A 12702-nucleotide genomic window follows, 5' to 3' on the forward strand; every position below is an offset into this window, starting at 1 on the left:
AATCCTCTAGATAAAAAGAATAGACCTAATGTTTAACAGGTTACTCTAGAATGACAGTGGACTATATAAATGTTCCTTGGTATAACTGTGATTTTAGCTTAATTGACCTCATACCGAGAGTATGATTGTATAGCAGATCAACAGAATGAGAATGAATACCCCAAAATATCTGCATAAATGCCAATATATTATTTATATTGTTTTTGTGTCTTATTTTTTTTTCTGTAACACCCCACCTCATAGTCTATATAAAATCTAAATATGTAATATGACTTGCCTGGTTCAGAAAATAATGTTTACTCTTAATATCCCATTAAAAATTATAAATTGACAATTTCAACTATCTGTGGTTGCTATATTATGTTTTTGGAGGGACATAATACAGGGTAATTTCTATAAAGAGAAGGGAGAAAAAATATAGTGTCAAAAGTTTATATCACACAGTACTTGAGCTGGATATTTAAGAGAGAATGTATACATAAAAATAATTTTAATAATTTTTATGGCTATCTGCAAATTAGTCACTGAGATTACTTTTACTCATAGTAAATAGTCATGAAATTATTGTTTTCTAGGCATGCTTTTAAAATTTGAAGTCTTAGAGTCATTTAAGGTTACAAAGATATACTTCCCCTCTCCCCCGCAAAAAAGCCTTTATATAGCTGATTTCTGTATTTTGTTTTCAAATTAGTGGCTTGGAAAAAAATCACTGATTAACTTATATCTTATTGAATCTTGTAGCTAATTCTTATTGTAAATTATTTTGTCAATTGATTGCTGAGCAAATTCTAGTGTTAAATATCAGTTTTGTCAGAGAAAGTACAGCAGAGGACCTCTATGGAGTGGTATAAATCTCTGAAAGGTAATGGAGGATAAGAAAATTCTCTTCCCTTTCTCCTCCTCTCTGGAATGGCCAAAGAAGCCAGTGTTCTTCTCTACAAGGTATGTTGTTCTATTCGGCTGAGCTGACCTCGAAGACTAGCTTTTATTACATTTAATCTTTGAAATGGAATGTGCAAGAGTTTAAAAGTCTCAAAATGTAGAGAAATAAAGTAGTAGTACATTGAAAAGATATTTTTAAATTATGGTAAAAATCATAATGCATTTGAGTTATTATACAAGGGTAAGTGATTTTTAAATGAAAATATTGAGCATGGTTAGAAAATTAATTTTGACAGACCCTAAAATTAATTATTAATATTGGTATTTTATTGTAAGAGAGCAATATAGGACTTAGAGCTTTATTTTCATTTATAGAATTAAGGTATAACTTGCATTAGAGTAAAACTCATTCTTCGGGTCTTTGTGGTGATGGAATTATTCTTTATCTTGACAACATCCTTGTCAATATTGTGGTTGTGATATTGTAATATAGTTTTGTAAGATGTTACCATGGGGGAAACTGGGTAAAGGGCAAATAGGATCTCTTGTAGTATTTCACATAACTGCATGTGAATTTGCAGTTGTCTCAAAATATAAGGTTTAATTTTTAAAGATCACTTTTTCATCTATTGTTCTACAAACTTTGACAAATACATTTAGTTTTATTCCCACCACCAACATAAAGATATAAAACAATTCTATCACCCTCCACAATTTCCTCATAAGTTAATCCTCCTTTTTACCCTAGACAAGTATCAATCTAATTTCTGTCCCTAAGGTTTTGCCTTTTCCATGATTTAATGTAAAACAGAGGCATATAGCAAATAGCCTTTTGAGTCTGGCTTTATTTACTTAATACAGTGCGTTTGAGATTAATCTATATTGTATCAATTTATTTTTTATTGCTGAATAGTGTTCCATTTTATGATGATGGCATAGTTTGTCTAATCCCCAATTAAGGGATATTTGTCTTGTTTCCAGTTTTTGGCAGTGATGAATAAAGCCACTGTAAATATTCATGTGCAGGTTTTATGTGAACATAAATTTTTATTTCACTTGAGTAAATACTGAAGGAGAGGGATTGCTTGGTCTTATGGTAAGTGTATTTTTAACTCAGTGAGAAACCTCCAAACTGTTATCCAAGTGGTTGCACCATTTTCCATACCCATCAGCAACATATGAGAGCTCTAGTTGCTCTGCATCCTTGTCATTACTTGGTATTGGCGATATTTTTATTTTAGCTCTACTAATAGGCATGTAGTAATATTCATTAGGATTTTAATTTGAATTCCCCTAATAACTGGCAGTGAGCATCTTGTCGTGTATTTATTTCTTTGGAGAAGTATGTGTTCACATCTTTTACCCACTTAAAAGTGGATTGTTTGTTTTATTATTGAATTTCGAGGGGTTATTTTGAGTTTTTAAAATATATTCCTAATACAAGAGCTTTATCAGATATGCAGTCTGCAAATATTTTCTCCAGTCTGTAGCTTTTTTTTTTCTTCTCTGAACAGTATCTTTTGAAGAGTTTTGATTTTGACAAAGTCCAGTTACCAACTTTTTTCTTTTATGAATTTTACTTTTGATGTTGTATCTCAGAAATCCTTGCCTAATGCAAGATCAAAAAGATTTTCTCCTTTTATTCTTTTGAAAAATTTACAGTTTTAGGTTTTACATTTAGTTCTATGATTCATTATTAGTTAATGTTTCTTTATGTTATGAGGATGTTTTTATATATTAATATCCCATTTTTCTGGCACCATTTGTTGAAAAGAACTTAACTTTATTCGTGGAATTGCTTTTACACCTTTATCAGAAATCAGTTAACAATATATAGCCAGTTCTAATGCAGTACATATGATCTTAAAAAAAAAATCACTCCACTATGAATAATTACATAATAAAAAGCACAGGGCTTAATGAGGAAAATGGGGTTAGGGGCTTAACACTCAAATACATAACCAGATACACAAAAGAAAGATAGGAAGTAGATAAAAATGACAACATTGTTTTACACATTCTAAATGTTTAACAATGTATAAATACTACAATAAGTAGGAACCTTAGTTTGAAAAAAATACTGAAATTTGCTTGTAGAATTGTCAGAAAGGTTACAGTTTGTTAGTTAATGTGAAGTAGTAGAAAACAGATTATCTGGAATTGAGAGTAACACTACAGGTGGACAAGAGTAGCTCATAATACACATGGTGAGCTGAAATAGCTTACAGATGTTTGGGGTATGTGCATGTATCTATTTCTACCTGGCTTGCTTCAGCTAGGTACAGTTTTATAGTGTCTCATCTAGTGTTTTCTTATAGACAAAATTACACATAAACCACACATAAGCCAACCCCATTTGAAATTTGTGTTGTGCTCAAATTGTTTCCTAATGTATCGATCACATTGGAACAAATTTGCATTTTCAAAACAAGCATTATAGTAGAACTATATGTGTTAGTCTATTCTTGGACATTGTCCTTTTGCATTGATATATATCAATATGTATATCAATATATATTGTCCTATATATGACATATATATGTCTAGCCTTTCTCCAATGCATACTTTCTTGATTACTGTAGCTTTATATTAAGTATTAAAGTGAGGTAATGTAAGTCCTTCAATGTTTTTGTTTCTTCAAAATTATTTAGGCTATTGTATTTTCTGTAGTCTTTTTATATAAATTTTAAGTTTAGCTTTTTTATTTTTACAAAAGATATCTTGCTGGGATTATTATTAAAGTTTCACTGACTCTGTAGATCAGTTTTTAGGAGAATTGGTATCTTTAACAACACTGAATCTTCCAAACCATGCATACAATGTGTCTCTCCATTTATTTAGATCTACTTTGATTTCTTTCATCAGTGTTTCTCGTTCTCAGCATACAGGTCTTACATATACTTTGTATATTTGTACCTGTGGATTTCATGTGGGGTTTTTTTGGTGGTATTATAAGTGGTACTTTTTAAATTTCAGCTTCCAATTTTTCATTGCTAGTATATAGGAATAAGATTGATTTTTATATATTAGTACCTTTAGCTCTTAAAAGCCTTAAAGAAAAATGGAAGCTCACCAAAGCCAAAGCACACTTTGCTTTTTTTAGTATTTTTAAGAAGTGTAAGTTACTCCCTCCTTTTTGTCTTAGTCTGTTTTAAAACTTAGATCAATATGACAGGTTTGATTTAATTGTTGACCTCTCAAAGTTGCTGAATGATATTCTAGTATAGACATGAAAACATGTATTTTGATGATGAAATTTGCTGAGCAATCTTTAAATGCTCTTAAAGAGTATCATTACAAAATACAGGTTGCATTCCATTGTCTCATAGGAGAGGTTTCTTAAGAGTAATTATAGGCCATCCATGAATTGTTTTAAGGTCTAACACATAATTTTATTTCTTTTGGTATTTTCTATTTTCTGAATATCTTCAGATATATTTTTGTATCATATTGTTATTATAGATTTTGGACTCAGCAAGGAATCAGTAGATCAAGAAAAGAAGGCTTACTCATTTTGTGGTACAGTGGAGTATATGGCTCCTGAAGTAGTAAATAGGAGAGGCCATTCCCAGAGTGCTGATTGGTGGTCATATGGTGTACTTATGGTAAGTAGTATTAATTTTTTAATTATACCAATATAAAATTAATATTATTTAGAATTTTAATTTAAATTTTGGAATGCATCAGGTTAGAATAGAGTTTTGATAATTCATGATTACTAAAAAACTTGTGACTGGCTAGCTGTTAACAAAGTAAGAATTAAGGTTTTGGTATTCTGATTTCTTTTAAAGTTCCTAGATGAAAAGGTAAATGGCAGCATTCTTTTATAAGCTATTCAAATTTAAAACTTAGAAAAAGACTTTCCAGATTTTAGATTTCAGAATACTATGTTTAACTGTCACATATTTTATTAATTAGGTATCACAGACTTTAGCACTTTACCATAAACTGTCTTATTGTCAAATTGTTTCATGCATGTCCCTAGAAAGACTGTAAACTTCTTGAGGAGAGCAATCATGTTTCATACTACTTTTCATCTCCCATGGTACCTAGCATAGTGGGCATACAAACTGACTAATCTGGTATAAATTAAGAATAGAATTTGTAGTATTAAGTAGAGTGATAAATGAATAGCTATTGAATCAATTTGCTTGTACAATCCATCTTGCTGATAATCCATTTTGCCTATTTACTACTGAATGACATACTATATGACACATTAATGTATTATTGCTTATTATAAACCTGGCATTTGGGGAGGGTAGTGGGGTAGGAATAACCTGGAAGTGCAATATTTGACATTTTTCATCACCTAAGAAGGCATACAATCTGGTTGGGGAAACAATTGGGGCAGCTAAATAAACTGTCTGACAGTATACTTTAGAAATTCAGGCAAGAAATCATGTAAATTGATTTAGGAAAAGTGGAGGAGGTGGAACTTAAATCCTGAAGCATGGATAAAATTTAAATAGTTCCAAGTCTCAGGAAGGATAGTATTGTGATCATATTAACAAAGAACTGGAGAACCAATTAGAATATTAGAATAGTGAAGGAAAGGGTCAAAGATAAAGATAACTTTAAAATTTATGAACTTTTGGGCACCTGGGTGGCTCAGTTGGTTAAGTGACTGCCTTCGGCTCAGGTCATGATCCTGGAGTCCCGGGATCGAGTCCCGCATTGGGCTCCCTGCTCAGCAGTGAGTCTGCTTCTCCCTTGGAACCCTCCCCCCTCTCATGCTCTCTCTCTCTCTCATTCTCTCTCTCAAATAAATAAATAAAATCTTAAAAAAAATAATAAAATAAAATAAAATTTATGAACTTTAGGGAATTGAAAGAATGGAAGTTCAGTAGAAAAGAGATAGTTGGGAAGGAGAGCTGGTTTTGGAATGGAGAAATAATTTATTTATAACATGTTGCATAGGTTACTGTAGGTTTGTGGTTAACCCCTTGGTGGTAATCAATTAGGAGAAGGAAGTGGAGAGAAGATCAGAATCATCTGGAGACTTTTTTTTTTTAATTATGTTATGTTAATCTCCATACATTACATCATTAGGTTTTGATGTAGTGTTCCATGATTCATTGTTTGCATATAACACCCAGTGCTCATCTGGAGACTTATAAAAAAATACTGCTCAGTCAGCCAATATACAGTTTAATTTAGGGGGGGAGGTGTGATTCCAATATAATATCCCCCTTCTTTTTGTCCTTCCCGTTACCATCTCTACTCCTCCAGTCCCCAGTGGAGAACCATAACTTTAGGTTTGGAGTCAGGGGACTGGAACTTGAGAACAATGATCCCTATATACTATACTCCCTTTTTCCTTATTTCCCTTTCTATGGCTCCTACCCCTACTTCTTCAGTTTCCAGTTGAGAAACATTACTATAGATTTGGGAGGGAGAACTGGGACTTGAGAGAGATTGAGGCTAGAACAGATTTGAAAGTCATCAGTGTATAGGAAAGAATGGAATGGATAAGCTAACTAAGGTTGTGAATTCAAATAAATGAACAGAGGACTGAAGTGAATGCCATTATTGAATCCAAGTTTAGGATTTAAATATTAGAGATATATGTTAGCTAACTGAACATAATAATAAAATAATGAAGAAAGATTTAAATATTAGATACAAAGTTTTCTCTTTAGTGAACTATAATGATCTTAATTTTTAGATCTAGTCTTTTTTATACCATTATTTAGTGTTCTAATTATCTACATTGCAGTTAAATCTCTTAGAGAAAATGATTTTTATGCCATGTACAACTGTCTCAAATCTTTTTTAAGATATTGTTGTATGTATGTAGCTTCTTGTTCTTTTTTGATTGCTTTTTGGGGGGCAGTGAGGAGAATAAGAATAGTTAAATCTTTTTTTCTTTTTACTTCACTAATGACTAGTAATGTTGAACATCTTTTCATGAACTTATTGGCCTTTTGTAGAAATTCTTTTTTTAAGTTTCATTTAAATTCCACTTAGTTAATACACATTGTAATATTAGTTTCAGTTGTACAAAGCATGTATGAATTTGAAATGGTTCAGTGCTTATTTTTATTTTCCATTCATTGTTCAATGTTTGCTTTAAAAGCATATTTTTGTTTTAAAAGGAAATGCTGTGTGTCTATTTTCAAATTGCTTTGGTTTGAGAAAGTAACCAGATTAGACAATACTGAAAAAAATTGGTTGTTTCATTTCCTACGGTCACCTATCAGTTGGGCTATATGTAGTGGGGTACCAGAAGTGTAGTTCCTTAATTGACTTAGTTTTCTGGTCCTATTTTGACCTATCATGTAGATCCTATGTGATTTGATGATCACGTATTACTTGTTTCAGTTTTTTTCCTAAAGAATTTTATTGTATATTCTAAGTTCTAAATTAATGTGTTACTTTTTGTTTTAGTTTGAAATGCTTACTGGTACTCTGCCATTTCAAGGTAAAGACAGAAATGAGACCATGAATATGATATTAAAGTAAGTGTGAACATTATTTTTTTCTTTTGGGAAAAATTCCTTGCTTTCAGTTTTGAGAATCTTGTTTTCAACTGACACACAAGAACGTTTTTTTCACACTGTCTTGTTTTCTTCTACCATAAAAGGGACATTAGTTGTCATTGTTAAAGCATTCTTTTAAATTCTTTTTAAGATTTGTCAATTTAAAGTATGGCTAGATTTAAGTGAAATTTTCTAAAATCTTATTTTTCAGAGCAAAACTTGGGATGCCTCAGTTTCTTAGTGCTGAGGCACAAAGTCTCCTAAGGATGTTATTCAAAAGGAATCCAGCAAATAGATTGGGTATTCTTTGTTGTCTTAGCTTTTATAACAATACACTGCATGCTTTGGGAGGATAATTGTAACTTTGTTTTCTGGCTTAGTTCATTTACTGTTGCTATATATTTATACCTAGAAGTTTGCATTTTGTATGTACATAGATCCAGTAAACTCTGTTGTGTCCATAATTTAAGAATGGAGTGGTCTATTTATTCAGAACTTCTGTTTAATACATATCATTATGTATATCATGTGGAGTACCTCTTCTAAAATAATTCGCAGAATTATCCCTTATATAGGTATTCCTTTTAGATATTTGAAGGTAATTATTCTGTCCCTTCCAGTACTCTTCAAGGTAAATATATCCATAGTCTCTCATTATTTGGCCACTTACTGGTAACCTTTACCTGGATCCAGATGTGATCCTATCATTTTATTTGTGGACTTGTGTTAAAATTTCAATGTCACTTTATTCTGTTGCACTTTTTAATTTGGCATTGAGATACAAGGTCATAAGTTGAATTGCAAAGGAAAGAAAATATGCTTCAATTTTAATTATATGTTAAACATTATTTTGATTTAACTTGGAAGGCATTTCGGTATTTCATGATACTTTATGTGCTTCAATGTGAACATTAGATATATTTTATCATATTAAATCAAAAAACAGTAAAATAGCAGATAAGAAATCATAAAATTTTCACTGAAAGGAGTCTATAAAATGTATATACTCTTGTACAGATAATAGCAGAGAAGCCAGGTAGACAGCTTAAAAAAATTACACCAGTAAAAAATTATTTCTTTTTTTATAGGTTCAGAAGGAGTTGAGGAAATCAAAAGGCATATTTTTTTTGCAAATGTTGACTGGAATGTAAGTTCAGTAGAAACTTTGTTACTGAGTGACTTTAATATGAACTAACACTGAAGAATAAAATGGTTATATTTGGACTTTGTTGATAAAACTTAGGTTTTTTCTTGGTATGAGATTTTTATTTAGAGGTATAGATGTCGTGACAATTACCTTGAACCAGTAGATGTGTGGATGATGTTTAGTAAATTTTTGTTACCCATATGTTTTGCCTATTAAGTGTAGTTACTATTCTCCCCTATTCTCAGTTGGGGAATGTGAAGGAGGGACAGAAAGGGATAAGGGGGTGAATGATAAGGCAAATTAAGATCTATGGATCCATGTACATTTTTCTTCCTCCTTCACATTCCCCAACTGAGAATAGGAGAGAATAACCACACTTAACTGGTAAAAAGCTTCAGTACAGCAAAGCAAACAATCAGCAAAACTAAAAGGCAACCTAAGGAATGGGAGAAGATATTTGCAGATGACATATCTGATAAAGGGTTAGTGTCCAAAATATATAAAAACTTATAAAATTCAACACCCAAAAAATGAATAGTCCAATTAAAAACTGGGCAGAAGACATGAATAGACATTTTTCCAAAGACATACAGATGACCAGCAGATACATGAAAAGATGCTCAACATCACTCATCATCAGGGAAATACAAATCAAAACTACAATGAGATATCACTTTACATCAGGTAGAATGGCTAAAATTAACAACACAGCAAACAACAGGTGTTGGCAAGGATGCAGAGAAAGAGGAATCCTCTTATATTGTTGGTAGGAATGCAAACTGGTGTAGCCACCCTGAAAACAGTATGGAGGTTCATCAAAAAGTTAAAAATAGAACTACCGAATGACCCAGCAATTGCCCTATTAGGTATTTACCCAAAGGATACAAAAATACTAATTCAAAGGGTTACGTGAACCCTGATGTTTATAAGCAGCATTATCAACAATAGCCATTATAGAAACAGCCCAAATGTCCATCGACTGATGAATGGATAAAGAAGTGGTGTGTGTGTGTGTGTGTGTGTGTGTGTGTGTGTGTGTAATAGAATATTACTCAGCCATCAAAAAGAATGAAATCCTGCCATTTGCAATGACATGGATGGAACTAGAGTATATTACGCTAAATGAAAAAAGTCAGAGAAAGACAGTTATCATATATCACTCATATGTGGAATTTAAGAAACAACACAAATGAACATGGGAAAAAAGCAAACCAAGAAACAGACACTTAACTATAGAGAACAAACTGAAGATTGCTGGAGGGGAGGTGGGTGGGTGGGGAATGGGTTAAACAGGTGATGGGATTAAGGAGGGCACTTGTTATGATGAACATCAGGTGTCATATGTAAGTTTTGAATCACTAAATTCTACACCTAAAACCAATATTGCACTGTATGTTATCTAGCTGGAGTTTAAATTAAAAGTTGGAAAAAATGATTTTTTTATAATTGTACAACTGCACAACATAAACTGCACAACATAAGCCATTAGTATTAATACCCTGAAAGGCCACTCAGTGAGCATGCTACATGGGAGTCTGTCCTATGTCATATGTGCGTGCATCCCTTTCTTGGTGTCCTTATATCCCCTTGTCATTTTTTTTCCTAATGCTTGTCTACTCTTCCTTTCTTCTTAACTAGACAACCACAAATTCCTTTTTTCCATCATTCTTATATCTAAACAGTTTATGTTCATTGCTATTAATTTAAATAACAAAAGAATATATTGTTTATATATTTGAATAAATGAAAATCAAAGTAATTCTCTATTAATTTTCCCCTGCTATGGGACTGTGACCTTTTAAAAAAGCAGATTTTTAAAAGAGGGCAGTAGATTTCATATATTTTAAGATGTTTTAAATGTCTTTCAAAAACAAAATTTTAGGAACTTAAGTTGTTAGACAAGATTATATTTTTAAATTCTTTAATAGCTCTAAACAGTGTATTTAAGACATATTTTTATGTAACATCAAAATATTTTAGGTGAAATATATACTTCTTGAAGATTATCTATTAGTTTTGAAATTCTTGAATGTTATTAGTTACTTCTGTACAGTCACGTTGTGATATATTCTACATGGTTATTTTACCAGTGAGAATTAAAGTCAGTTTTTGATATCCAAAATTGAACATCATTCCTTGTGTATGCAACTTTTGGCATCACTGTTGTGTTTCCTGGTCTCATTTGACTGTGATTATCTCTCAAATTTTTAGAATTTGGTTAACAGGTATACGAAGCCTGTTAAAATTTTATTTATTAAATTGTGAGTCTTCTATTAAGGATTATTAATATTATATTCTGCTTTCCCTTAGAAAATATAATAATTTTAAAGTGTTAATATGATTTTGTGTTATCCTGTTTTTTCTTCTAGAAATTATATAGAAGAGAAGTTCAACCTCCTTTCAAACCTGCTTCTGGAAAACCGGATGATACTTTTTGTTTTGATCCTGAGTTTACTGCAAAAACACCTAAAGGTAATGCATGTTTATATGTAATATCAGGGCTTTCATTCAATTAGATTGTTAAAAATAAACTAGATTCTTAGGTAAAAACTAAATGAATTTTAAGTTTGCAGAGGGTTTGTTTGCGTTATATGAAAGTGTGGATCTTATATACAGCATTGCATGGGCATCTTTCAAACAGAGGATTTAAATAGGAAATATTTATCAGGGAAGCAAGGGTTAAAGCAAAGGGTGAAATTTTTTCATTTTTGTTTTAAAAGTCCTTTGACATGCTCATGCATTATAGGGTAAGGAGTAAGAGGTAAGACGAGATATATCACTGACTCTTAAAGTTTATAATTTAGTGAGGTCTACTTAGAGTAGCATCTGTTTCATACATTCATTCAGCAAATATTGAATACCAACAAATATTGAAGGTATTAAGCACTGAAGATGCAACAGTGAACAGAACAGGCAAAAATTACAATCCATGGGGCTTGCAGAGTAGCTAGATGGGGAGACAGATAATATGCAGTAAATCAAAAACATGATATACAGTGTCTGATGGAAACATTTAATGGTTTCTTTTATATTTAAAAAATGCTAACATTTCATATCATAGAATTCTGTGTAGTTTTAATTAAATATAATTATTTGGACATTAGATTCTCCTGGTTTGCCAGCTAGTGCTAATGCTCATCAACTCTTCAAAGGATTCAGCTTTGTTGCAACTTCTATTGCAGAAGAATATAAAATCACTCCTGTTACAAGTGCAAACGTGTTACCAATTGTTCAGGTAAATTCCACTTAATCAGATTATTCAGTGTAGGGATAACTATTTCTTTCAGTTATTGGTAATGGATTTACAATAATTTTAAGTGCTTTATTTATTTTTATTATGTTCAGTTAGCCAGCATATAGTACATCTTAAGTTTTTGTTGTAGTGCTCAATGGTTCATTAGTTGCATATAACACCCAGTGCTCATCCTAAAAAAATGTCCCAACATCACTAGCCATCAGGGAAGTACAAATCACAACCACAATGAGATACCATCTTACACCAGTTAGAATGGCCAAAATTAACAAGACAGGAAGCAACAAGTGTTGGCAGTTTGTGGAGAAAGGGGAACCCTCTTACACTGTTGATGGGAATGTAAGCTGGTACAGCCACTCTGGAAAACAGTATGGGGGTTCCTCAAGACATTAAAAATTTTAAGTGATTTTTAACTTCTTAATTTATCTCTGTGTATAATATGACTTAAAGATGTCTCCATATGTTTTGGAAAAATACAGGTAGTAGTAACCTTTAATTATATTTATGTAATTTCTTCTGACAAGAAAAATGTAATGGCAGAGTATAAACTAGTTGGTTTATTGTATTGGCTTTGGGGATCTAGAAAACCTAAAATTTAGGATTAACAAAGAAGCTCCTTAAACCATTTATAAATACTGATAAAACTTCTCTATAATGAATTTTTAAAAAGATTTCGTATTGATGAATATTTAGAAGAGAAGATAAAATTTGTGAAAATATTTCATTCTCTTTAATATTTTACTTTAAAAAACAGATAAATGGAAATGCTACACAATTTGCTGAAGTATATGAATTAAAAGAGGATATTGGTGTTGGCTCCTATTCTGTTTGCAAGCGATGCATTCATACAGCTACCAACATGGAATTTGCAGTGAAGGTATTATCTCTGAGCCTAACTTGTTTGTTTTATATATATACATATATGTAAGTTAAATTAC

The 12702-nt window shown here is 31.6% G+C and overlaps 1 protein-coding gene across 2 annotated transcripts in view; it reads left to right on the forward strand.

Moving 5' to 3' along the window:
- The window catches only part of RPS6KA6 (ribosomal protein S6 kinase A6), a 191753-nt gene that overhangs the window by 117147 nt on the left and 61904 nt on the right, over window positions 1–12702 (forward strand). For both annotated transcript variants that reach the window (XM_035725759.1, XM_035725760.1), the window contains 7 exons: window positions 4345–4487; window positions 7273–7343; window positions 7576–7664; window positions 8453–8511; window positions 10881–10983; window positions 11616–11746; window positions 12519–12641. In XM_035725759.1, coding sequence (XP_035581652.1) covers window positions 4345–4487; window positions 7273–7343; window positions 7576–7664; window positions 8453–8511; window positions 10881–10983; window positions 11616–11746; window positions 12519–12641 — 719 coding nt within the window. The remainder of the gene's footprint in view (window positions 1–4344; window positions 4488–7272; window positions 7344–7575; window positions 7665–8452; window positions 8512–10880; window positions 10984–11615; window positions 11747–12518; window positions 12642–12702) is intronic.

This window comes from Zalophus californianus, chromosome X (assembly GCF_009762305.2).
Source record: "Zalophus californianus isolate mZalCal1 chromosome X, mZalCal1.pri.v2, whole genome shotgun sequence".
Taxonomy (NCBI): Eukaryota; Metazoa; Chordata; class Mammalia; order Carnivora; family Otariidae; genus Zalophus; species Zalophus californianus.